The 24198-nt window shown below is 45.0% G+C and overlaps 8 protein-coding genes and 1 long non-coding RNA gene across 14 annotated transcripts; 6 read left to right on the forward strand and 3 right to left on the reverse strand.

The window, feature by feature from the left end:
* Positions 1-1058: 1058 nt before the first annotated feature.
* On the reverse strand, positions 1059-2319 carry LOC108156118 (transmembrane protein 179). Its single transcript, XM_017287423.2, has 4 exons — positions 2130-2319; positions 1925-2068; positions 1608-1851; positions 1059-1550 (listed from the first exon to the last, which is right to left on the reverse strand). The coding sequence occupies exons 1-4, from the start codon at positions 2237-2239 to the stop codon at positions 1347-1349; spliced, it is 702 nt and encodes a 233-aa protein (XP_017142912.1). The 5' UTR covers positions 2240-2319; the 3' UTR covers positions 1059-1346.
* Positions 2320-2859: 540 nt separating this feature from the next.
* On the forward strand, positions 2860-5318 carry LOC108156117 (uncharacterized protein CG5902). 3 transcript variants are annotated; one of them, XM_033389315.1, is made up of 3 exons: positions 2860-2965; positions 3322-3597; positions 3668-5318. In XM_033389315.1, exon 3 carries the CDS (start codon positions 3890-3892, stop codon positions 4640-4642), a length of 753 nt encoding a protein of 250 aa, XP_033245206.1. In that variant the 5' UTR covers positions 2860-2965; positions 3322-3597; positions 3668-3889; the 3' UTR covers positions 4643-5318. The 3 variants fall into 3 exon arrangements, with proteins under 3 accessions (XP_033245206.1, XP_017142908.1, XP_017142907.1); XM_017287419.2 differs by having other exon boundaries at positions 3682-5318; XM_017287418.2 differs by lacking the exon at positions 2860-2965 and adding an exon at positions 3091-3253 and having other exon boundaries at positions 3682-5318.
* On the reverse strand, positions 5189-9491 carry LOC108156116 (protein UBASH3A homolog). Of its 2 annotated transcripts, XM_017287416.2 has the most exons (8): positions 9246-9491; positions 8861-9101; positions 8602-8797; positions 8283-8384; positions 7805-7974; positions 7421-7739; positions 6417-7298; positions 5189-6338 (listed from the first exon to the last, which is right to left on the reverse strand). In XM_017287416.2, the coding sequence occupies exons 1-8, from the start codon at positions 9356-9358 to the stop codon at positions 6100-6102; spliced, it is 2262 nt and encodes a 753-aa protein (XP_017142905.1). In that variant the 5' UTR covers positions 9359-9491; the 3' UTR covers positions 5189-6099. The 2 variants fall into 2 exon arrangements, with proteins under 2 accessions (XP_017142905.1, XP_017142906.1); XM_017287417.2 differs by lacking the exon at positions 8283-8384.
* A 1670-nt stretch (positions 9492-11161) lies between these two features.
* Positions 11162-11671, forward strand: LOC108157605. The gene is made up of 2 exons (XM_033389996.1): positions 11162-11426; positions 11481-11671. The coding sequence occupies exons 1-2, from the start codon at positions 11181-11183 to the stop codon at positions 11649-11651; spliced, it is 417 nt and encodes a 138-aa protein (XP_033245887.1). The 5' UTR covers positions 11162-11180; the 3' UTR covers positions 11652-11671.
* Positions 11672-16938: 5267 nt separating this feature from the next.
* On the reverse strand, positions 16939-18102 carry LOC117187094. Of its 3 annotated transcripts, none has more exons than XR_004471868.1 (3): positions 17767-18102; positions 17626-17700; positions 16939-17560 (listed from the first exon to the last, which is right to left on the reverse strand). It is a non-coding gene; the product is annotated as an uncharacterized LOC117187094 (long non-coding RNA). The 3 variants fall into 3 exon arrangements; XR_004471869.1 differs by having other exon boundaries at positions 17657-17700; positions 17767-18101; XR_004471867.1 differs by having other exon boundaries at positions 16939-17700; positions 17767-18099.
* A 32-nt stretch (positions 18103-18134) lies between these two features.
* On the forward strand, positions 18135-20561 carry LOC108155645 (ras-related protein Rab-7a). Its single transcript, XM_017286594.2, has 4 exons — positions 18135-18257; positions 19032-19270; positions 19336-19692; positions 19767-20561. Exons 2-4 carry the CDS (start codon positions 19091-19093, stop codon positions 19851-19853), a joined length of 624 nt encoding a protein of 207 aa, XP_017142083.1. The 5' UTR covers positions 18135-18257; positions 19032-19090; the 3' UTR covers positions 19854-20561.
* A 433-nt stretch (positions 20562-20994) lies between these two features.
* LOC117187092 (UPF0692 protein CG33108-like) lies at positions 20995-21842 on the forward strand. Its single transcript, XM_033388958.1, has 2 exons — positions 20995-21314; positions 21376-21842. The coding sequence occupies exons 1-2, from the start codon at positions 21084-21086 to the stop codon at positions 21682-21684; spliced, it is 540 nt and encodes a 179-aa protein (XP_033244849.1). The 5' UTR covers positions 20995-21083; the 3' UTR covers positions 21685-21842.
* On the forward strand, positions 21747-22401 carry LOC117187093 (U6 snRNA-associated Sm-like protein LSm3). The gene is made up of 3 exons (XM_033388960.1): positions 21747-21862; positions 21915-22028; positions 22090-22401. Exons 1-3 carry the CDS (start codon positions 21842-21844, stop codon positions 22378-22380), a joined length of 426 nt encoding a protein of 141 aa, XP_033244851.1. The 5' UTR covers positions 21747-21841; the 3' UTR covers positions 22381-22401.
* Positions 22402-22753: 352 nt separating this feature from the next.
* LOC117187088 (ras-related protein Rab-7a-like) lies at positions 22754-24069 on the forward strand. Its single transcript, XM_033388955.1, has 3 exons — positions 22754-22950; positions 23016-23372; positions 23447-24069. The coding sequence occupies exons 1-3, from the start codon at positions 22771-22773 to the stop codon at positions 23531-23533; spliced, it is 624 nt and encodes a 207-aa protein (XP_033244846.1). The 5' UTR covers positions 22754-22770; the 3' UTR covers positions 23534-24069.
* Positions 24070-24198: the final 129 nt, after the last annotated feature.

Below are 24198 nucleotides of genomic sequence, written 5' to 3' on the forward strand. Positions count from 1 at the left end.
CCTAAGCAGAGCGCCGATACATATATACATACAGATACCATATATACGAGTAACAAGAAAATACCATAAATGTACAAGTAAACTATTTTTCTCTATATCAATCTTCCACTCCACCATTTTTGCTCCACATTAAGAAACAACAAACTCGATGCAAGCAAAGATTTAAAGGAAGGGAGATGATTAGCAGGAGCGAGAGCTCCAGAAGTGCAACAGAAGAATCCTGATAAAATTGTTAATTGAATTGTAACAGACTACGCAAGCAAATACGGAATTTGAAGTAAAATGTACAATAGCGTCGCTTTAAAGTCTATAAGAAATCCAAAGAAACCCCAAAATTCCGTTTGCCATTACGACAGATTCTTTAGAGACATCAACAAACAACAAAACACAACACACACGAACGGAAAATAACTGCAAAATAAATGTAACTGAAATAACAAAATTGTATTAATTTATTCAACAATATTGTGGGATGGGCGGAAATACTGGTAAGTATTCAACGAAATTCAAGTACATAATATACATATATGTTAGGTAGTAATTATTCTGGGGAAATTTAGTTTTTGTTTGATATAGTATCACCGGTGAATCGTTCGAATCTGCGCTCTTATAAAGGTAGTTCTCCAGCTAGAATAATTTTAATGTTTTTCAGATTTAATATATTTAATATTAATACACACTCCGGCATCGCTTCAAACTAGTCGAAAGTTCAGTTTTTATGTATATATCTCTTTGATTAGAGTATTCAAATTGCATTTTTCGAAATATCTTTGTATATTATATTCCCAATTAATCACACAAAGCATCACTAAATCAATATATGTATATGTACAGTGTTCAGCTTAATGATCGACGGTACATACACAGAATCCCCGAAAGAACACTTCACATATCTATTAATATCACTCACTTTATTTCGCTATATATGTACATATAGTCGTACATAAAAAAGTTTGTAACCTCTTTGATGAATCATTCCAAGCTTCGCGGTGGAAAAGATGACTGCAACCAAAATAATTTAATTCTGCGTGATTCTCACTTGTGGAATAAACATGTCGTAAATATTAATCAATTTATTTGGCTATATGTATAACATGGAATATTCGATTAAATTCATACATATATACAATACATATCACGTAAGAAGCTTAAATAATAGATTTCGTATCTCTAATTAGTACTGGACACAACGCTAACTACATGCAAATCGGAGTATAGTAGGTGTGCCGTTGCTTGGTTTCAACCTCTATGATAAGAACGAGGACTAAGTGACATACTATGATTATAACGCACATGATGAGTAATACGTAGAGAATCACAAACTGCTGCGTCGTTTCCAATGCCAACTATTTGTTGTTATCCGAATCAGAAGAGGCGTTCGAGACAATGGGAGGTGTGGATCGTCCATCGAATTGTTGCTGATTGACCAGGCGCTGTCGCTCCAGGTACATGGAAACCTTGATGTTGCGCACCTGATGGTTGTCGATGAGCTTCAGCAAGGCGATGACGCCAATGCCCACACATATGGCAAATGAGCCCCAGGCTCCAAACTACAAAAGACAAAGACAATTTATAGGGAGCTCATAAGAATAAGTATCAGCTGTCACCTGTGTTGTGCCCATTTCAATGTAGAAACCCGAAGTATTAATCTTCTCTGTATCGCCGCGGATAATGTTTTGGCCAGCTGAGATCTCGCAGGATGGGAAGCGTTCAGTCATGCCATCGCACCAGACAATGAAGCCCAGTGTAATAAATATGGCAGATAGAATGGACATGGCCAGCATCCAAATACCCAAAACGACGTCAATGAACAGTGCAATAAACGAAGCCTCCTCCTTCATGCGTGCATATCTGATTGACAAATAATGAATCAGATTAGGGAGTTTTCCGCAGAAGTTGGAAAAGTAGTGTAGTAGGTACATACCGATATATCTGCACCACTGATATGATGAGCAGGAAGAACCCAGTAATCAGTGGGAAGTTGCAGAATCCATTTGATGCCCAATTTACATCGAACATGCCGTCCTCCTCGCGCCATTTTCCCGTCGTGAAAAGGAGACAGTGTCCACTAGGAGCGACAAAAGGAGATTGTTAATAATTTATATGGAATATACTGCGCATTTTCGTACCAGAATTGATCGAGATTTATAAACAGCGGCACCACAATGCACAGCGACAGTATGAACAAGATTACATGGCCAGCGATCTGACTGAGCAGAAGAACATTTGCTAAGGCCATTTTGGCTTTTTAACAAAAATAATTCACCAATTACACACGAAAACTTTGTTATTGTGCCCTACTGGTTTGGGCGGCTTACAGCACTGTTGGACAGCCGATACTATCGACCAGGCGTACCACCACTAGCCATATAGTATATAGATGTACCAGTTCATACACGAACTTTCTGGATTAGATCCCAGGCAAGATGCAATTATAATTCCATCATGATCCCAGGGTCTTCGGTTCTGGCGAACACACACATATGTAAATAGCTTAGAAATCGAAAATGAAATAGTCCGCAAAAACCAGCAATTCTATAACCTAATATGAGAAATGTAACAATACGTGTTACATAATTACAATTAATATAAGCTGGAACCACAAGAGAAAACAGAAAACAAACCTTGAAAACGAAAAATAGCATACAATCACATATTTTTGTAAGAACATATTGTGTGTGTTATGCAAAGACATGCATTGCTGGGCTGGGACGCGACGGCAGCCGAACGTTAGAGCCGAAGACCCTGGGATCTATTCCAGAAATTTCGTTCGCGACATGTTCGGTGTATGAACTGGCACATCTGTAAACTGGTTGGTTAGTGGTGGTACCTACCACTTAAACAACATCATTTGTTTTGCAGCACTGTCGTCATATGTAGTTAGAGGAGGCCCTGGTTTTCGGACCCTGTCTCTCTCGCACTGAACTCGTAAAAAAATTGTAAAATTTGTTTACATTAAAAAAAGGTAAAAAGGAGTATTTAAACAGCATTTATAGTGCTCATCCAAAGCCCCTAGATCGAGAGCTCTTGTGTGTGCATGTGGGTGTGAGCTTGCTGCGCCAAAACGAGGGGTGGGGTGGCGGCCATGGCAATGTGCTGCAATGTGAACAAAGAGCAATTAAAAAGATAGAGGGGGGAACAGAGAAGAATCGGAATAACTGCAGCACTGCTGCTTTGCTTTCTCTCCCACACACCCGCCTACCTCTCAGATAGCAGGGCAATGAGACGGCAATAGGCTATTGTGAAAGGAAAGGTGAAGATCGCATAAGTGAATTGGAAATTGATTGAAAACCAATTTTGTTTCGCGTCCGTCGTTCGCAGAAGCAGTAGCAGAGGCAGACACGCTGACGCATCTGAGGAGACTGCAATTCGATGTTGTGCTTATGAGCTAGCAGTCAAGACGGCAGCCAAGGAACACGCGGGGGACAGGCCGATGTCTGGATCTGGACGCGCAGCCCACAGAGACACGTAGCAGATAGCTAAAGGAACTTGATTGGGGCAATTGCAACGGACACGGCAAAGGCAACGGCGAGGGCAAAGACAAGGGAACTGCATTCACGTGGGTGGCAGGTGACCTAATTTAGACGGCAGAAGAAGGTAAGTCATCGGACAGCAGAAACAGCAGCATCAGCTGCTCTCCAATCTTAATTTTGAACTGATGAGATAGGGCTTATCTTTCAGGGCAGTCCCGCGAAATAGTGAACGAGAGAGACACGCTTGGCTGGCGTTTTGGTTTGTCTGTGAAGTGAATGAAGTTCGTTTCGGCTGTTCTCTTATGTTAATTGAACTTAGATCATCAACGTGCACTGCCATTAGCTGTATACCTAAATAATATACAATATATCTTAACGTAACTAGTAGATTTAAACGTAACACAAATCAGCAAGTAATGTCCAACTCCAACCACTACAACAACTACCAGCAGCAGCAGCAGCAGCCGCACCATTCCAGCAGCAATGGGGACGAGTACCAGCATCAGCAGATGGTCCATCAGCCGCATCAGCAGCGATACTCGAACGGCCATGGTATGAAGAGCGTCGCTGTGCCGGACATGTGCCTCTTCTGCTTCGAGGTGCTCGACTGCGAGCTGAACAACATCGACGGGCCGGGGGTGCCGATTTTCAGCAACGATGCCTATCCCTTGTTCGTTACCTGGAAAATCGGACGCGACAAGCGACTGCGCGGCTGCATCGGCACCTTCAGCGCCATGGAGCTGCACAACGGCCTGCGTGAGTACGCTCTGACCAGCGCCTTCAAGGACTCTCGCTTTGCCCCCATCTCGCGCGACGAGTTCTCTAGGCTGACAGTCTCTGTGTCTATTCTGCAGAACTTCGAGGAAGCCCAGGGCCATTTGGACTGGCAGCTCGGCGTCCACGGTATTCGCATCGAGTTTCTCACGGAGCGCGGCTGCAAGCGCACTGCTACCTACCTCCCGCAGGTGGCCACCGAACAGGGCTGGGATCAGCTGCAGACAATTGATTCGCTGCTGCGCAAGGGCGGCTATCGCGCAGCCATCACCCAGGAGATGCGCAAGTCCATCAAGCTTACACGCTATCGCTCGCAGGAGATCCAGATGCACTACAAGGAGTACCGCGAGCACTTGGATCGCCGCGGCGGACAGTTCGGGAAGGTGCAGTGCTAACAATTAAACAGGCCGGCGGCGAGGCAATGATCCTGGCTGAGGGCGGGCGTGGTGATTGTTGTGCTCCTGTTGCTGCTGGCCTTCGAGTTGAGTCAGGGCATTGGAGTGCCGCTCACCCTGCAGCTGGGCGGCCGCTCGCTTGTTCCGAGTTCTTAGCTCTTTATTTCGATAAAAAAAAAAACTTTTATCCCACACACAAAAGATTTCAAGTAGCTTCTACTTTGTCGCCTTTTTCTTACATATACAATTAAATGCTTTATATACTTAACAGTCGCCCCCACGAGCGGCGCGGATCCATTAGAAAGTTTGAAAGTAAAATTCAATGTTTGGCATATTCTCGTATTATTTAAGTTCTTTGTAATCGGATTTCGTTAACGTTCGCGTTCTTTAATGTTGTCGCCCCGCCTGCGGCCTCTGCTTCTCTTGGTTTCCTCCTTCAAATCAGAAACAAACACACACAACAAATATATACATATATATATATATATATATTGGGATATATATTACCCGAATACCGAATGAATACAAAACGCAGATAATATGTAATTCAAGTAAAACCAAACGTTCAGCAATTATATTAATAGATTTAAAAACTAAAACAAATTACCTTACTAATCTAATTCTATGCGCAATAAATAAAGAATCGACCCCTTCAGAGTCGTGCAAGACACTGCGATATACTCATATGGAGTACTATCTGTACTATCTATCCAGGTATCCAGAGGGAGGATCTATCAAAAGGAAAAATGCAAATTGGGCATTACATGTATTTATTGTTCGGTTATGTTTTACACGATGTGTTGTACTTCTAAAACTATTCAATACAATCGATATATATGTTGATACTCTATATAGTACGGCTATAGGGCTTTACGTATAGATATAAACTCAACATTTATGTTGGTAAGTAATCTGCCTCTTGAGGGGTAGGTATTAGGTGAATGCTAATCAAACGCTGCGCTACGCAGCAAGGCTAATCGAGTGGTCTAACTAAACTAGTAACAGAGCAAGCTAAACTATATATGTATGTTGCTAAAGCGTTGAGCAAATGCTCCAAAAAGTACAGTGGTATATGGTCTACGTTCTCGTTTGTGTAAATATATGTGTGTATTTGCATATTGATTGCAATAAAGTACCGGGTCTCTCTTGATTCGATTCCCTTCAACTGGCTAATGGCAGAACATGCAGCATAATGATTTTACATTTAATATGCATTACTGTATCGAAACAAAATCGTATTCCATCGCAGTGTATCGTGGCATTGTATATCTACATAGCTTTCAGTATCTCTTTGTATATGGCAGTCACAAAGCAATTTTGTTATCAATGTCCGAGCGGAAAAAGCATACTAAATTTGAATAGTTAAGCAACAAAATTTAAATATTGGATCGTGTGCTTCTTTCTCGATTGCTCGATCAGTCTCAGTGCTTGCATAGAAACTGCTCCAAGCACTGGCACTAGGTGGTCGCCAAGGCATTCCACTCGAATCGCGGGTTTTTCGAGTGTGTCACCGGCAGGCACTCGGGCTCCACCAGCTTCCAGACGCCATCAACCTGCTCCACGGTGGCCAGACTGCAGTAGGGGATCTTGTGTATAACCTGACGCAGTTCGTTGGTGCTCCGAGGAGCTCCACCGGTCAACTGGCGAGAGCAGGTGTCCAATGTCGTTGCATGAGCCACTATAAGGATATTTCCAGCTGAAAGAAAATTGGATCGAAATTTTAAATTACAAAGAAATCTTCAAATGAAGTCATAAAATATAGTTGGATACACACTTGTGCGCTCCAATAGCTGCAACAGAACGTCGTGATTACGGGTATAAAACTGCTCTGTGGACTCCTTGAGACTGGCGGTCAGCTCCCCTGAGGGCTGCACGGGCTCATACTCCAAATCGATGTTGTACTTGGCCTCAATTAGTTCATTCTTGGTCAGCCAGTCGGGAACACCGCTGGGGTACCAGGCCATCCACTCAAACAGACCCGGCTCCAGCTTGATCTTGTGCTGTCCGCCCTGCTGGAGGCCTTCCAGGGCACTAGTGCAGGTCTGAATGCAGCGATACGAGGGCGAGCAGTAGACATGGTCGACCTGAACGTGAGCCTCCAGCAGAGCCTGGCCGATGAGGTTTGCCTGAAATACACCCACATTGGTCAGCGGGGAGTCGTTCTGCCAGCCCTCGGGGCTGTTCTTGCGACGTGGAAGGGTCTTGGGCATATTAAGGTCCTTCCTCATGTAATTGCCAAACTCATCGAAGCAGTAGGGTATCCAAGTACCGAATGTAAAGTCCACTCGCTCGCCATGTCGCATGATGTACACTTTGCGGTTCTTTGTCTGTGAGGCATCCAGCGAACACGGATGCATCGAGTGATCCGAGTGGACGCTGAGCGTGTCATCGGGACGCGGTGGCTGCGCTGCCAGTGGTTCTACAAGTATCTCGTCCACCACCTGCTTGGACATCGATGTAGAGCAGGAAGACATATTGGTCGTAATCTCAATCGTGGGTGTGTGTGGATTTTGCTGATGGCCCAAGTTCTGGCTATTGAGCAATTGAACTGATGGCAGTTCCAGGCACGGTTTCAGTGTCTGTCGCAAGTATTTCTCGACACTCTGCTCTGAATCTTCAAAGGATGAGCCCTCTATAATCTCGGGATGGGTTGTACCTAACAAAAGAAAAAATGACAGCAAGTGACAAATAAGTAAAACTTTTCTGAGAAATATTGATAAGGGAGTGTCAATAAACTGGAGTGTCCGATTTTATCTCGTTTCTAGATGGATTACTTACTCAGCCGCTGACGTTCCTCGGGTTCTGTGGATATACTGCGCCCGTCCACAATGTCCAGATCTTCTGCAGATGTCAGCGAAGAGGCCACACTCTTAGACAGCTGGACAACGCGATGCAGGGTCCAGGCGTCTGACTCGGCAGTGCGTTCGGTGTAGTTAACGGGCAGGTGGCCCGTGCTGCCTGTGAGCCAAGAGATTCCCTCGGCCCAGCCGTCACTTGAGCTGTCGACAACGTCACTGTTCAAGTAGATGTAGTCGCCAATCCGCAGCTCTAGCTCATCGGTCTCGTGAGGATTGTGCGGATAGACGACTTTCTGGACCTGCAAGCAAAGAATGTGGGGATTACAGTCCGCTTTGGCGATTGTGAGGTTGCAGGTGCGCTAACTTGTTTGGTGGCGAGCCGTGGGTCACGGGAGTACAGGCGCAGTTCCCAATTGGAGGCACAGCCGGCGTCTAGTGTTTCCACGAGTGCTTTCAGTGCATTGAATTGTGCCTGCGGGAACTGATAGGCGAGCGTCAGGTGCAGGCTCTTTACGTGGGGCTCGAGTGAGATGGCTACGGGGAATTATAGGCAATTAGTGACCGAACGCTACGAAAGACAATCAATTACTAAATGTCAGATATTGCGGGGCTGCTTATTTGTACTTGTATGCCAATAATAATAAACTACTAATTGCCGTGTCATGGCGTGTTTTGCTATAAACTCTACTCGTCATCAGAGCCTATATAGATTAGTAATGTAGCTACGGTCTACGGGTGAGTGTAAGACATCATGCATCGACAGATAAGGACGTATGTGAGTGTGGGAATGTTTTCGTGGTGATAAGGGATTCATTTTAGATACTAATACTACTAGAGCTTACATCGACTGCTGCGTGGTATGCAGCGGGTGCCCGAGGAAACCGCTCCGCACCAGGGGAAACAGGCCACAATGGCGTCCAGCTGCTCATAGGTATCGCTAATGACTGTGCATCGTTACCATTGCCATTACATTGGGTTCCATTGCCAACGATTAGTGTGTAGGCAGGAAAAGAGGAGAAGAACATAACCGTAAGCCACTCCGAAACTTGGAACAGAGAACCGAACCGAATGACAGTGAATATGTAGAACGTAAAAAGATAGCCAAAACAAAAACAACCCAAAGAGAGTGCAACTGCAACCAACAGAACCACATGGGCATACTTGAGTTGGACACCTCCTTGACGTATTGCAAAGCCAGACGCTTGAGATAGTTGGCATCCTCTTCGGCCACAAAGAAGCCCATGAAGTTCTGGCTCATATACGGCTCTAGCTTGAGAGGGCGATCCAGTAGGGCACCCGTCATGTCGACCACCTGCTTCAGAGCCTTTGAAAGCTGCAGCGAGCATTCGTCCGGTGCCTGTTGGTGGATAATCTGATGTAACTAAAATTTTTAAGGATACAAATTCCCTTAAGCTGTCACCTTAAAGAAAGACACAAGTGTGATGTGGGGCACGTAGTTGTGGGCACCATTCCAGCCGCACATTTGGCGCGATTTTGACCAGAACTCCTCCAGCTGCTGCAGGAAAGGTCCCGTGGGACATGCATATATGATGTATTCGCGTGGGGCGCACTCATCCAAAGAGGCGTCATTTACATGGGCCAACAGCCAGTCGGAAGCGATTTGCACACCTCGGTTTCCCGTCGACGCCAAAGCTTTCTCCCTGGGGATGAAAATACAAAAAATCAATACACGACCCTCACCTTGCCGCTATTGTTTGCGGCTTATATCCCAGATACAGCCGCTCAGCTTCCGGTGAAGGCACGGGAGGCTAGTGGCATTTGATGGCTATGCTATGGAAACTCACGCTCTGTGCCGTGGAAATCCCATTTGGAGCAACGTCTGAAGCGGCGTCAAATGCTGCTTGGAGATGCAGATCCGTGTTGGCGTCTGACTCTTACGGGGTGGTAGCGTTGCCATCCTAATTGTTTAGCCCACTGTTGTCGCAAGAGCCCGTTTTTGAAACGATCTAAATTTTCTAACGGTTATCAGTAATAGTTTTATTAAAAATACAAATTTTTAATTGCAGCAAAGAGTGTTGTTAACAGTGTGACCGCGGATTTATCGATAAAATATACCGTCCGACCCTCAGAAATATACCGCCTAATTTTCAAAATATACCGTAAATATACTGACGAATTCAAGTTCTATTTTACATATTCCTCGTTTTTGATATTCCGACGAATATTACTAGCTATATAGAACATTTAGCCATGCCATCATTATTTTATACGATTGATTAATCAATTTTCTACTTCAAATACTGCTCGGTACCACTCAGCTTGTGGCAAAGCGTAGGGTACATAAGTCCTCTGTGAAGGAAGATATATTTTTAAAATATGTCCACAATAATATACTGATCCACCTACGCGTCTCGAAGCTGAAACCCAGCGTTTGATTCGGCGGCGTTTGATTGGGGGGTTGCTGACATTATTTCCCGCGCGCGGGAACCAACAATTCCGCGTGATCGTTCTGGTCTCTTATGCAGCGGACGGGCCGAAAGTTTTCTTTCCCACAAAGGCAGGAAAGTGCAGCCATGTGAGTCACAAGGATTATAGACCGATAAGCCTTACCTCCTTTATACTAATAACACTAGAAAGCTGCTGGATTTACACATCAGTAATGAGGTTGGGGGACTGATGTCAACCAACCAGCATGCCTATACCAAAGGGAAATGTGTGGAGACTGCACTACACTCGGTAGTAGCTGCCATTGAGAACGCCCTTCTCAGTAAAAAGTATGCACTGGGAGTATTTGTTGACATCTCCGGAGCAACGTGGCTACGAATGCAATAAAAAATCGCCTGGTAGCGACTAATATACACCCAGCAATAAACCTGTTGATAAGGAACCTTCTAGGTAGTAGACGGGCGCAATCGGAGTGGGGCACCGCTTCTATTGCAAAAGGGGCTCACAGAGGCACATCTCAGAGTGGAGTCCTGTCGCCACTCCTATGGATGGAATCTGGATGGCGACCTCATCACGAGATTTGAAAGGAAGGCCCCAAAAATAACAGCCTTTTCAGATGACATAAGAATACTTATTACGGGTGCATGTCCATCCACCCTCAGCTCCTTAATGGAACGTACGCTCAGGGAGATACGTCTTTACCATCGTCTTTACCAAGAGGTACATGGTAGCGAAATGGACCCCTCCTAAAATTTACCAAACTAGGCTGATCCCAAAAACAGGTCAAATATCTAGGCACAGTACTGAACAGCAAGCTGGCTTGGAAACCCAATGTAGTGGAAAGGGTGAAGAAGGCCACCATTGCGCTTTATGCATCCAAGAAGATGCTCAGCAGCACATGGCGCTTGTCACCTCCTCTAATTAAGTTAAACGATAATATATAATGCTCATATATTTTATTAACCATTATTTCGCAGGCCTTGGGATCGCAGGAGGTCATGGGCAGTGTGCCATTAGCGAAGTTGTGTCCATGGTGCTGGACAGCATTCGGCAACGGGGATATGGCCCCCGATTGACGGCCATCTTCAGCGATGGATGCCCTTCCAATATGTTGGAACAGGTGAACGGCGCCCAGGAGTACGCTGTGCTATGGGACAGCGTTCACCTGCGCAAAGTAATTGCGGAGAAGTTCGAGGCGTCGGACACGGTGCTCGAACAGCTCTACAACTTAACGTTCGCAGCCGGCGATTCGCAAGACTGTGCCGGATTGTTAGGGAGGTCGAAGAGGTGGAACGGTTGGTTGGACGGTTGTAACCTTTGTAATTTGAATCGTGATGCATCAATATTTCTTGTCCTTCGTGCGCACCTTGTCGGAGCAGCAGCGACTAAATGCGGTACAGTTGATAACGTGGGAGAGTCGGGAGAGTTACCTCAACGATGGCCAAATTTTCATGATGCACGGTTTGAGAGAGCCGCTCGTTCTCATTGCGGACGAATTCTATGCAAAATGGGATTGGCACGGGAAGTGGAAGGAATTCAACCTCGATGGCTCGAATTTGCATTACCTACACATGAAGCTGGTAAGTTAATTTATTCATATATATTGATATGTAACCATAGCTATTTTTCCACAGGCCTTGGTTGAGTATAAGGCCATGGGAAAAGAGGAGATTAATGACAGCGTCTCCATGGTCCTGGATATGGTGCGCATACATGCGCTATCCGGCATTGCCATTTTAGAATCTGTGGGCACATTGCTTTGGAAAACTTGCTGCATTAAACGAGAAGAAAACGCGTTTAGATAGTTGTATCTTGTGTATGCAAAAGGAACTGGGAGAGCTGCAAAAAAGGACAAATATTATTCGAGACTTCGGGAGATACTAGTGGCTATTATAGCAGAGCGGGATGCTTTAATAGAGCACCGTCAGAAGAGCGACAATCACCTCAAACAGATGCAAGTTGAAGAGCTGAGACAGAGGAGTACCCAACGGTGCGCACGGATCACCTGGGCCGCATCGTAAGGGAGGTGGGAAAGTTGAAGTTGCTCGCCGCAACTTCGCCGTGTCTGCTCTTATCCGGCGACATCCTTCACCAGATGGAAACTCCCAAACCTGATGCGGTGTGACGCCCAGCACCAGGAAGACCAAGCGCCGGCGCCACAAACACCACAACAAAACATTAGAAACACCAAGAAGAAACCCTGAAGACTAATTATACTAGAAACACCAAGACAAGCCATGAAGACTAAACTATAAGTATTAGTAGAATAAGTAGAACATAAGAGACAATACATGAAGACCTGCCCTATAAGGAGAAAAGAAATAAACAGAAAAAGAACAAAAAATAAGAAAAAACCGAAAACATAAAACCAACCACAGCTGACCAGCCCAAGTGTGACCATACCCCAAACACCAACGGGCACACTATCAGCCGATCCGCACAAGCGCGTTAAGGACACACCAGCACGAAATCAGCCGATCAGCACAACGCGCTAGGAACATGCCGTACGGATCAGCTGCGTTTCAGAAATAAAAGGGGCTCAGCCAGAGCGATCAGCATCAGTTCGGCTCCGGCCAGTGGAGAGGTAAGCATCAGTAGCAGCCACCAGCAGCCCCAGCGATCCTCCCATCCCCCTCGGAGCGCATTAAACCTCCGCCGCCTTTCCTCTCCTCGGAGCGCATTAACCCTCCGCAACATTTCTTCTCCTCGGAGCGCATTTGACCTCCGCAACATTTATTCTCCTCGGAGCGCATTAACCCTCCGCAACATTTACTCTCCTCGGAGACATTAACCCTCCGCAACCTTTCTTCTCCTCGGAGCGCATTAACCCTCCGCAACATTTATTCTCCTCGGAGCGCATTAACCCTCCGCAACATTTCTTCTCCTCGGAGCGCATTTGACCTCCGCAACATTTATTCTCCTCGGAGCGCATTAACCCTCCGCAACATTTCTTCTCCTCGGAGCGCATTTGACCTCCGCAACATTTCTTCTCCTCGGAGCGCATTAACCCTCCGCAACATTTACTCTCCTCGGAGCGCATTAACCCTCCGCAACCTTTCTTCTCCTCGGAGCGCATTAACCCTCCGCAACATTTATTCTCCTCGGAGCGCATTAACCCTCCGCGACATTTCTTCTCCTCGGAGCGCATTTGACCTCCGCAACATTTACTCTCCTCTGAGCGCATTAACCCTCCGCAACCTTTCTTCTCCTCGGAGCGCATTAACCCTCCGCAACATTTCTTCTCCTCGGAGCGCATTAACCCTCCGCAACATTTCTTCTCCTCGGAGCGCATTAGACCTCCGCACCTCGACCGACACCGACCGGACGGCTACCAGGACCCGCACGCAACCATCCGCCACGTGCGGCCAACTCGAAGGACGACCCCGGCAGCCGACCCCGAAGGAAGAGCCAGAAGAAAAACCCGCGCACCTACCAAACTTTGTACCTTTTAAGAACAATAAAAATAACTATCTCTTTTGTTACCGCTCAAACCCCGCCTTATTCTTGAACCACGAGACTCTCTTTCAGCTACCACACCCAGAGATCAAACAAATTTCTGTGGAACCCGGCGTGACGAGCATACCCCGGCCGAAGCGCCGTCACAGTGGCGCCCGAGCAGGTTGTGGTAGCATAAGAAGCATAATCTCAAAGGTCAAGATGGCAAAACAATGGAAAAACCAAGCAACGAAACTGGAGTTACAAAACTATTGCGAGGAATTCGGATTGGAGAAACTGGATGGACTAGAGACCCAAAAGAAACTACTACAATTTTCGGAGAGAACAGACAATAAATATTCGAGAGAGGCTAGAACAACTAGCAAATACCCAAACACGAGGGAAAAGCCCGAGAACCAAGAGCCCAAGGCAACAATCACCAAAAGGAGTACCACAAAAACCAACAATGGAAGAGATCTGCTGCAGAAAACAACCGGAAAACACACAGGGCGCAGGACCAACCCGCGAAACTCCTGTGGCCCGAAACCAGCTGAGCGGGACAACACACAATTAATATTTAACAAGAACCAACTTTTAGGACGGGCCAGGATTGGATCACAACTGATGGATGTAATCATCGATACAGGGGCAACAAGATGCATGATAAACGAAAGGGTGGCCGAAAAACTAAAAGGAGAAGGTATCGAAGGAGTGGAAAACAGATTAATCCTGCTCGCGGATGGAAGCACTCGGAGAACAACACGAAGAATCCAAATAACAGTAGAACTAGGGGGAAAAGAAACCACCCAATCATTCCTAATCATGACAGGGGTACCAGACACCCCCATACTAGGAATGGAATTCTTAAAGGATGCAGGCACATCAATAACGTGCGGAGAAGCCACAATAAACTTCAACGGGGAACCAAAGAGAAAAGAGGAAAGCGCAAGGAATTCGGTATCAGACCCAACGGACAAGGACGTGCTGGATCTCAACCCCGAGCGGCCAACGCCGGAACCGGGACCCCGGAAACCCATCCAGAGAGGCACCATCCCGGGCGAATGGAATGTCCCGAAAAACTTCGAACTAGCGACCACGTCGATCGAACTAGTCAAAACGAAACTCCACGACCGCCCAAAACACACTCAACGACGCTTCAAACTATGGAACGAGGAACAGGAGGCGTGTTGGGTCAAGATCGGCCGAGCTGGAGATGTCCGCATCAGCGCCTGGTTCCAAACAAAATCAACCGACAACGCCCCACTGGGAAAGGAGGGGGGAGTGTGACGCCCAGCACCAGGAAGACCAAGCGCCGGCGCCACAAACACCACAACAAAACATTAGAAACACCAAGAAGAAACCCTGAAGACTAATTATACTAGAAACACCAAGACAAGCCATGAAGACTAAACTATAAGTATTAGTAGAATAAGTAGAACATAAGAGACAATACATGAAGACCTGCCCTATAAGGAGAAAAGAAATAAACAGAAAAAGAACAAAAAATAAGAAAAAACCGAAAACATAAAACCAACCACAGCTGACCAGCCCAAGTGTGACCATACCCCAAACACCAACGGGCACACTATCAGCCGATCCGCACAAGCGCGTTAAGGACACACCAGCACGAAATCAGCCGATCAGCACAACGCGCTAGGAACATGCCGTACGGATCAGCTGCGTTTCAGAAATAAAAGGGGCTCAGCCAGAGCGATCAGCATCAGTTCGGCTCCGGCCAGTGGAGAGGTAAGCATCAGTAGCAGCCACCAGCAGCCCCAGCGATCCTCCCATCCCCCTCGGAGAGCATTAAACCTCCGCAACATTTATTCTCCTCGGAGCGCATTAACCCTCCGCAACATTTCTTCTCCTCGGAGCGCATTTGACCTGCGCAACATTTATTCTCCTCGGAGCGCATTAACCCTCCGCAACATTTACTCTCCTCGGAGCGCATTAACCCTCCGCAACCTTTCCTCTCCTCGGAGCGCATTAACCCTCCGCAACATTTCTTCTCCTCGGAGCGCATTTGACCTCCGCAACATTTATTCTCCTCGGAGCGCATTAACCCTCCGCAACATTTCTTCTCCTCGGAGCGCATTTGACCTCCGCAACATTTATTCTCCTCGGAGCGCATTAACCCTCCGCAACATTTCTTCTCCTCGGAGCGCATTTGACCTCCGCAACATTTCTTCTCCTCGGAGCGCATTTGACCTCCGCAACATTTATTCTCCTCGGAGCGCATTAACCCTCCGCAACATTTACTCTCCTCGGAGCGCATTAACCCTCCGCAACATTTATTCTCCTCGGAGCGCATTAACCCTCCGCAACATTTACTCTCCTCGGAGCGCATTAACCCTCCGCAACATTTCTTCTCCTCGGAGCGCATTAACCCTCCGCAACATTTCTTCTCCTCGGAGCGCATTAGACCTCCGCACCTCGACCGACACCGACCGGACGGCTACCAGGACCCGCACGCAACCATCCGCCACGTGCGGCCAACTCGAAGGACGACCCCGGCAGCCGACCCCGAAGGAAGAGCCAGAAGAAAAACCCGCGCACCTACCAAACTTTGTACCTTTTAAGAACAATAAAAATAACTATCTCTTTTGTTACCGCTCAAACACCGCCTTATTCTTGAACCACGAGACTCTCTTTCAGCTACCACACCCAGAGATCAAACAAATTTCTGTGGAACCCGGCGCGACGAGCATACCCCGGCCGAAGCGCCGTCACAGCGGTCAACCCTTGATAGGCGCCTATCCGTACAAATCGGTCCTTTCCAGGACCACCAAAAATTTATGAAGAGAGATGTACTTTCATAAAAAAAATACGATAAGTCTGTTCCGAATTGAGATGTCTATCAATCGCAAAGTCACTACTACCGATAACAAAGCTATATTTATTCCTGAAAAAGCACAGTACGCTTGTTGCACTTGCGAGCCATATTTACTATATCACACTCCACCTGTACTGGTCTACTTTCAAACCAACAAGATACATTATCTAATAGGTCCACTCAACGTATTACGGATCCATTTCATCAATCGAAATGTAAGTCTTAGAAACCAAAGAATGATAACCCAGTTTCCTCTGAAGCTAACGACGCTGCTGTCCTTGTTTCAGCTCTCAAGAATGCTTTCCGCTACCACTCAATCCAAATCATCAAAGTGAATCATAATTACAATTGATATCATCACAGTTTACCGCAACCAATGAAGTCTGTCTTCATACCAATTGCAGTCTTGTTTTTGACATCATCACAAGACATGGTGTCATACGCGTTAATACGACAATTACTAATATTACATTTTCGGGTCATACTATTAACAATGATATTATTAATCCCATCACGCTTGTCCTTAATGTATCAAACATAACCACTTATGATGTTAACCAGCTTTAATGTTAAAATCTATAGGTGAACTTGTTGATCCAGATAGCGGTGAATTCGACTTGGCTGTTTTTGAAGTGTTTGGCAATTTGCCTTCAAGTCGTAGTAATTTCAACTGATTCACAACCAATTTTTATATTTTTATTACTACATACAACGACATCACTATGTAATCATTCTGCCTTTGAAATACAGACATGTCCCTTGGGGCGTATGTGAGCCTCTTGCCTCCGATGCAGCATACGTAAGCTAAAGTGCCCGGATCCGACTTGTATTTATCGATCTAGTACTAGTATTTATTTTGTGCTGCTGTACAAAATTTTGAAAATGTATAACGTATTCCTAAATTTGTTTTATCGAGAATCGTTTCTTACTAAATAATTTCTTAACAGCTCTTACGGTACTCTCTCTTACAGTAAGTTCCTTAATCTAACAAGCAAATAGCGTCTACTTAAAACACATCGTTCTTCTTCTCTAAGCTCTCTGCGCAAGCTCCAAAAATAAATGCGAGAATGGCCTGATGCCTCGATTTTATACATACATAGGTAACGACGACGTTGAGGAAGCGATGCACTGCTCCAGCCGGCTGAGGCAGCGTTGATTCCGAGCCTCTGTCGTTCTTCCCTCTCGCTCTTGCAGATCGACTTATGCCCGCTTGCTGAATCTGCTGCTCCTATCTGTTTCGCTGTCGGCGCTCTCTCTCTGTCCGCTTTCGGCTTCATTCGCTTTGGTTCTGCGCTCCCCGTACTTTGTATATTCGTGTGCATGTGTAGGTTTCCGATGCCGTTGCTTTGTCTGGCCTGTGGTAATCTAGGGACGACACCTGCACCTAGTGATGGACTGTCTTGCACAAATATACAAATTAGCGTTACGTTTTAGCCGTTCGTGCCTCTGGATTGAGGAATAGAAAATACAGAGATTTGTTAATAATTTCTACAGGTTTTGTTAAAAATTACTTATTGTGTTTTTCCAAAATTTTATTATTACCAAGAGGCCGCCAAAAGTATTTTATATATATGTATTCGAATATTCTATAATAAAAAAATTATAATATTAAGCAAAAGCACAAAATACTCGTATATATAAAAAATACATACATATACACACATATACAGGTGTAGCTAAAATTTTGGTTCCATCCACGCGTTGTGCAACGAAGGGAAAAACCTTTCAATAATATAGTATCAGAAACCCAAAACTCTAAAAAACGAAGGGAGCATAGAATCACATATTTTATTTTTTAAGTATTGTGCGGCTTATGATCCGAAGACCCTGGGATTTAGTTTTCTGTGTTCGATATGCGAACTGTTCGTTTTATGAACTGGCCCATCCCGTCTATATAATATACTGCAAGGTTAGTGGTTTAACTCATGTTGTTCAAATAGAGCGGGGTGAAGTGGGCTAAGTTCGTTTTTTCATCGGTATATTTACGGTATATTTCTAAGGGTCGACGGTATATTTTTTCGATAAATCCGATAAATAAAAACAACAAAATTCACTGCGCTGCGTAATTAATTAAATATTTTATCAAATTCAAGCCAAATCGGTACAAAAAAGATTACTCCCAGACAGTGTAACAGTGTTCAATGTAAGTTAAAGTGTGAGAAACATTAAACGCAAGGCGAAAACCTGTGTAAAATAATGTTACGCAGCAGGCAAAAAATTCATGGAAAATGCCATTGGAGGCCCCCAATCAAACATACACACGAATGTACACACAAAGGCACACACATAGGCACACAACGGCAGTTGCAATGCTGGTAGTGGTAGACAAAAACAAGTAATTCGAGGGGTCCATCGGGCGGGTGGTATCTCCACTGACACTGGTCGAAGTGATTCCATTTTGCATTATATTTTGATTGCTTAAAAGTTACTCCCCCTCCTGGCTTACTCGGAATGGGCGTTTTCCCTTCGCGAGAATTTAGCGCCTTCTATTACCCACGGTTGCTGTGATTACGCAGTGGCCTCGTCATGGCTGCTCTTTGTTTGCGCTGGCGTCACACTTTCTCTGATGAGCACTCTTGCCAGCTAATAAACCAGATCATAATTGTAAGCTTTGATGCGGGCGCCCGCTTATCCCCTCGTCCTAAAACACGGTATCACAGCTCAACGATCAGTCATGTCATTGTTTCCTGACAAGCATGAGTCATCCATTGGCCTCTGGTTTATCAACAGCCCCACACTCCACTGCTCCTATCAATAGTTCGTCATGTCTGCGTTGACAACAGGTCCATTGATGGAACGCCAACCCAGCTGTTGCTGGGCTACATCGAAACCACTCTTACCTGCCGCCCGTAATCGAATTACAAGAAGTGGATTCTTTATTTTTAACCTCGAATCGATATATTTGTTTATTTTGCAGCGATTGCCAAAGCTTAAGAGAGCCAGTGGAAGCAAACCGCCAACAGAGAATACATCAAAATGGCCACCCGTAAGAAATCTTTGCTGAAAGTCATCATACTGGGCGACAGCAGTGTGGGCAAGACCTCACTCATGAATCAGTATGTGAACAAACGCTTCTCTAACCAATACAAAGCAACGATCGGCGCCGACTTCTGCACGAAAGAGGTGGTTGTCAACGACCGTGTGGTCACAATGCAGGTAAGCAGACTGATAGAGGAGATCATTTTCCACGTGGGATTAAATCCATGCTATTATTGTTTCAGATTTGGGATACAGCTGGTCAGGAACGCTTCCAGTCACTCGGCGTGGCTTTCTATCGCGGCGCTGACTGCTGTGTGCTCGTTTACGATGTGACGGCGCCTAACTCATTCAAGAATCTCGACTCCTGGCGCGACGAGTTCTTAATACAGGCCAGTCCACGTGATCCCGAGCATTTCCCCTTTGTTGTGCTAGGCAACAAAGTGGACTTGGATAACCGCCAAGTGTCCACGCGCCGGGCACAACAATGGTGTCAATCCAAAAACGATATACCCTACTATGAAACCTCAGCCAAGGAGGGCATCAACGTGGAGATGGCGTTTCAGACTATTGCCAAGAATGCGTTGGAGCAGGAGGCAGAGGTTGGTGCCCACACAATGCTAATAACATAACTAATGTACAAAAGAGATCTAACAAATGTGTTTTCTTAAAACAGGCTGAAGTTATCAACGATTTCCCCGATCAGATCATCTTGAATTCTCAAAATAATCGTCCAGGAAACCCTGACAACTGTCAGTGCTAATGTAACAACAACAACAACGCAACGTGGATAATTACAAAATCTATGTTATAAAATAATATTTGCAACATAATTATGAACATGAAAAGCAAACACACACGGAGGACGAGACGACAGAAAGTGTTCTATGATTAAGTAAAACAATTTCAGCAAACAGCATAGTAATTAATTATTTGTTAGGACGACAAGTTCAGAAGTTCAGATCAACATCAGCAGACTCGTTTTATGGGCCCCTGGCAATGGCCCCTCCCTCTTCAAATACCTAACCCTGACTCTACTACCTACAATCTAAGTAAACGTTCAATAAATAGGTATGCTCTGTGTACTCGTATCTACATAACATATTCATATGCAGGTGTCCTCCGCTCCTAGTACTATTTTTGCCATTTAATTAGTAAAATTTGTATGCACGCAGCAGCTGCTGGGCTTTGCAACAGGCACCATTGAGAATACAATAACAAAGTATCTTCGAAGCAAATAACAAAATCTTGTGATTGTAAATTTAATAAAATGAAACATTTTTTATTGTATCTATTCTATCCATTGTATTATCCATATAATTTTAATTTGCATTTTCGCATCGAATTGGCAACAATCTGGCTCCCCAAAACTTTCATCAACTTGCATAAGATTCGAGAGTTATTTTGATTAGTTAATTACGTTACTGGTATATGTATATTCTACTCGTACAAAATATAGTTTCTATGTAAATTGGTCCTTGTTTCTCGTCTATTTGGTCTGTACTTTATTCCACTAATTAATATAAATTTGTATGCGTTTCTTTTCGGTTTACTTTACACAATAAAAACTTTAAAAATCATTAATAAAAAGTATACAATTAAGCTAAATTTAATTGTTTCCCTTTTTATACCCAGCACTCAGAGTGTATTAAATTCGTAAAGATGTGTGCAACAGCCAGAAGGAAGCGTTTCCCATAAAGCATATGTATATATTCTTAATTTCGGTCTGTCTGTCCGTCTTGACGAGCTCCTGGATCTCAGAGACTATACAACATAAGGTAGGGATCATATCGGGTCATTATTATAGTGACTACCCCTATCTCACTCGCGCACTCTTCCTCGTGAAAAGAGATAGAACAGCTGGTGCTAACATAAACCTGTTAAATGTAGCTCAGCTGAAAAAACAGCTGTGCATAGTAACATAGAGCTGTTGAAATTCTATTATGCTGAAAACACCTCGGCTGTGAGGAATTTATTTACATTTTTCGTTGCAATGCCACACATCTCGGCCCCGCCGCCTCCACCCCCACTACCATCAGGTATTAACAAAACTACACCTGTGGCGTCACCCAAGGATCGCCCGTCGGTGATTAATATATCAGGAGACAATTGTGCCTGGGCCTGGGAATATCCAGAGCTGCAAAAAGGATGCTACCTGAACCGTGTGTGTCAATATATCCCACCAAATCAATGCCAGTACTATACTGTGGCCAGTATACTACAAGTAAGTATTGTGAAGGACTGTATCATAAATGTCAAAATGACTGGGTGGGGTGTTCTTTCAGGTGGGACCCACGTGTGGCTTGACTGCCGTAAGTATGCTGCTCAATGGAAACCCCACCGCTGCACACATTCTAGAAGATGCCATTGCACAGGAGTACACAATCAATGGGGAAATGTTCAGTGCTCAATATTTATACGAACTGACGCGCAAACATCTGCATGGACACGGACCCGGTGCGTGTCAATTGCACGAGGGTCGCCTCTGCTGTAACAAGGTCACAGAGCTCCTGCGAGCTGGTGGCTGCTTGCTTGTGCCGTATCCTTTTTCAAAAGAAAATCTTAATTTTAAGTCGTTTACTTCGGTCATTTAAAAACCATCTTCCGCGCATAACAGCACAGTGTGTGCTCCCAGTGCTGCCACCCTGCGCACATGCTTTGTGGTGTTTTTTAGTGCTACGATATCATCAGCAAAACTGAGTTTTGGATTCACGATTTATTAACAAAAAAAAGTGTTGTTTGAATAATAAAATGGCCACCGAAGAGGAGCAGGTATGTACTATTGACAAATGCCAATGAAGCCCTCTAATTCTCGTACTTGCAGCTCAGTCAGGTAATTTTGCCGGTGAAGGAGCCGCTGGATCTAATTCGCCTGAGCTTAGATGAAAAGGTGCACGTGAAGATGCGCAACGAGCGGGAGCTGCGGGGGCGTCTACATGTAAGTTGCAACACTACACATAAACTCAATTATACGCTCAAGATAATCCTCCGTTTAATAGGCGTTCGATCAGCATCTGAACATGGTGCTGGGCGATGCAGAGGAGACCGTCACCACCGTGGAGATCGACGAAGAAACATACGAGGAGGTTTACAAAACCACAAAGCGCACCATTCCCATGCTGTTTGTGCGAGGCGATGGCGTTATCCTGGTATCGCCAGGATATTCCCTTCGCGAGAATTTAGCGCCTTCTATTACCCACGGTTGCTGTGATTACGCAGTGGCCTCGTCATGGCTGCTCTTTGTTTGCGCTGGCGTCACACTTTCTCCGATGAGCACTCTTGCCAGCTAATAAACCAGATCATAATTGTAAGCTTTGATGCGGGCGCCCGCTTATCCCCTCGTCCTAAAACACGGTATCACAGCTCAACGATCAGTCATGTCATTGTTTCCTGACAAGCATGAGTCATCCATTGGCCTCTGGTTTATCAACAGCCCCACACTCCACTGCTCCTATCAATAGTTCGTCATGTCTGCGTTGACGAACAGGTCCATTGATGGGACGCCAACCCAGCTGTTGCTGGGCTACATCGAAACCACTCTTACCTGCCGCCCGTAATCGAATTACAAGAAGTGGATTCTTTATTTTTAACCTCGAATCGATATATTTGTTTATTTTGCAGCGATTGCCAAAGCTTAAGAGAGCCAGTGGAAGCAAACCGCCAACAGAGAATACATCAAAATGGCCACCCGTAAGAAATCTTTGCTGAAAGTCATCATACTGGGCGACAGCAGTGTGGGCAAGACCTCACTCATGAATCAGTATGTGAACAAACGCTTCTCTAACCAATACAAAGCAACGATCGGCGCCGACTTCTGCACGAAAGAGGTGGTTGTCAACGACCGTGTGGTCACAATGCAGGTAAGCAGACTGATAGAGGAGATCATTTTCCACGTGGGATTAAATCCATGCTATTATTGTTTCAGATTTGGGATACAGCTGGTCAGGAACGCTTCCAGTCACTCGGCGTGGCTTTCTATCGCGGCGCTGACTGCTGTGTGCTCGTTTACGATGTGACGGCGCCTAACTCATTCAAGAATCTCGACTCCTGGCGCGACGAGTTCTTAATACAGGCCAGTCCACGTGATCCCGAGCATTTCCCCTTTGTTGTGCTAGGCAACAAAGTGGACTTGGATAACCGCCAAGTGTCCACGCGCCGGGCACAACAATGGTGTCAATCCAAAAACGATATACCCTACTATGAAACCTCAGCCAAGGAGGGCATCAACGTGGAGATGGCGTTTCAGACTATTGCCAAGAATGCGTTGGAGCAGGAGGCAGAGGTTGGTGCCCACACAATGCTAATAACATAACTAATGTACAAAAGAGATCTAACAAATGTGTTTTCTTAAAACAGGCTGAAGTTATCAACGATTTCCCCGATCAGATCATCTTGAATTCTCAAAATAATCGTCCAGGAAACCCTGACAACTGTCAGTGCTAATGTAACAACAACAACAACGCAACGTGGATAATTACAAAATCTATGTTATAAAATAATATTTGCAACATAATTATGAACATGAAAAGCAAACACACACGGAGGACGAGACGACAGAAAGTGTTCTATGATTAAGTAAAACAATTTCAGCAAACAGCATAGTAATTAATTATTTGTTAGGACGACAAGTTCAGAAGTTCAGATCAACATCAGCAGACTCGTTTTATGGGCCCCTGGCAATGGCCCCTCCCTCTTCAAATACCTAACCCTGACTCTACTACCTACAATCTAAGTAAACGTTCAATAAATAGGTATGCTCTGTGTACTCGTATCTACATAACATATTCATATGCAGGTGTCCTCCGCTCCTAGTACTATTTTTGCCATTTAATTAGTAAAATTTGTATGCACGCAGCAGCTGCTGGGCTTTGCAACAGGCACCATTGAGAATACAATAACAAAGTATCTTCGAAGCAAATAACAAAATCTTGTGATTGTAAATTTAATAAAATGAAACATTTTTTATTGTATCTATTCTATCCATTGTATTATCCATATAATTTTAATTTGCATTTTCGCATCGAATTGGCAACAATCTGGCTCCCCAAAACTTTCATCAACTTGCATAAGATTCGAGAGTTATTTTGATTAGTTAATTACGTTACTGG

Source organism: Drosophila miranda, chromosome 2, assembly GCF_003369915.1.
Source record: "Drosophila miranda strain MSH22 chromosome 2, D.miranda_PacBio2.1, whole genome shotgun sequence".
Classification (NCBI taxonomy): Eukaryota; Metazoa; Arthropoda; class Insecta; order Diptera; family Drosophilidae; genus Drosophila; species Drosophila miranda.

Coding starts and splice junctions, on each gene's coding strand:
- LOC108156118 (XM_017287423.2), bottom strand. CDS start 2,239: ATGGCCTTAGCAAATGTTCTTCTGCTCAGTCAGATCGCTGGCCATGTA. Junction 2,069..2,129: donor ATAAATCTCGATCAATTCTG/GTACGAAAATGC, acceptor TGTCGCTCCTAG/TGGACACTGTCTCCTTTTCA. Junction 1,852..1,924: donor TCAGTGGTGCAGATATATCG/GTATGTACCTAC, acceptor TTTGTCAATCAG/ATATGCACGCATGAAGGAGG.
- LOC108156117 (XM_033389315.1), top strand. CDS start 3,890: ATGTCCAACTCCAACCACTACAACAACTACCAGCAGCAGCAGCAGCAG.
- LOC108156116 (XM_017287416.2), bottom strand. CDS start 9,358: ATGGCAACGCTACCACCCCGTAAGAGTCAGACGCCAACACGGATCTGC. Junction 7,975..8,282: donor CATACCACGCAGCAGTCGAT/GTAAGCTCTAGT, acceptor AATTCCCCGTAG/CCATCTCACTCGAGCCCCAC. Junction 7,740..7,804: donor CACGGCTCGCCACCAAACAA/GTTAGCGCACCT, acceptor CTTTGCTTGCAG/GTCCAGAAAGTCGTCTATCC.
- LOC108157605 (XM_033389996.1), top strand. CDS start 11,181: ATGCATCAATATTTCTTGTCCTTCGTGCGCACCTTGTCGGAGCAGCAG. Junction 11,427..11,480: donor ATTACCTACACATGAAGCTG/GTAAGTTAATTT, acceptor ATTTTTCCACAG/GCCTTGGTTGAGTATAAGGC.
- LOC108155645 (XM_017286594.2), top strand. CDS start 19,091: ATGGCCACCCGTAAGAAATCTTTGCTGAAAGTCATCATACTGGGCGAC. Junction 19,271..19,335: donor ACCGTGTGGTCACAATGCAG/GTAAGCAGACTG, acceptor TTATTGTTTCAG/ATTTGGGATACAGCTGGTCA. Junction 19,693..19,766: donor CGTTGGAGCAGGAGGCAGAG/GTTGGTGCCCAC, acceptor TTCTTAAAACAG/GCTGAAGTTATCAACGATTT.
- LOC117187092 (XM_033388958.1), top strand. CDS start 21,084: ATGCCACACATCTCGGCCCCGCCGCCTCCACCCCCACTACCATCAGGT. Junction 21,315..21,375: donor CTGTGGCCAGTATACTACAA/GTAAGTATTGTG, acceptor GTGTTCTTTCAG/GTGGGACCCACGTGTGGCTT.
- LOC117187093 (XM_033388960.1), top strand. CDS start 21,842: ATGGCCACCGAAGAGGAGCAG. Junction 21,863..21,914: donor TGGCCACCGAAGAGGAGCAG/GTATGTACTATT, acceptor TCGTACTTGCAG/CTCAGTCAGGTAATTTTGCC. Junction 22,029..22,089: donor AGCTGCGGGGGCGTCTACAT/GTAAGTTGCAAC, acceptor TCCGTTTAATAG/GCGTTCGATCAGCATCTGAA.
- LOC117187088 (XM_033388955.1), top strand. CDS start 22,771: ATGGCCACCCGTAAGAAATCTTTGCTGAAAGTCATCATACTGGGCGAC. Junction 22,951..23,015: donor ACCGTGTGGTCACAATGCAG/GTAAGCAGACTG, acceptor TTATTGTTTCAG/ATTTGGGATACAGCTGGTCA. Junction 23,373..23,446: donor CGTTGGAGCAGGAGGCAGAG/GTTGGTGCCCAC, acceptor TTCTTAAAACAG/GCTGAAGTTATCAACGATTT.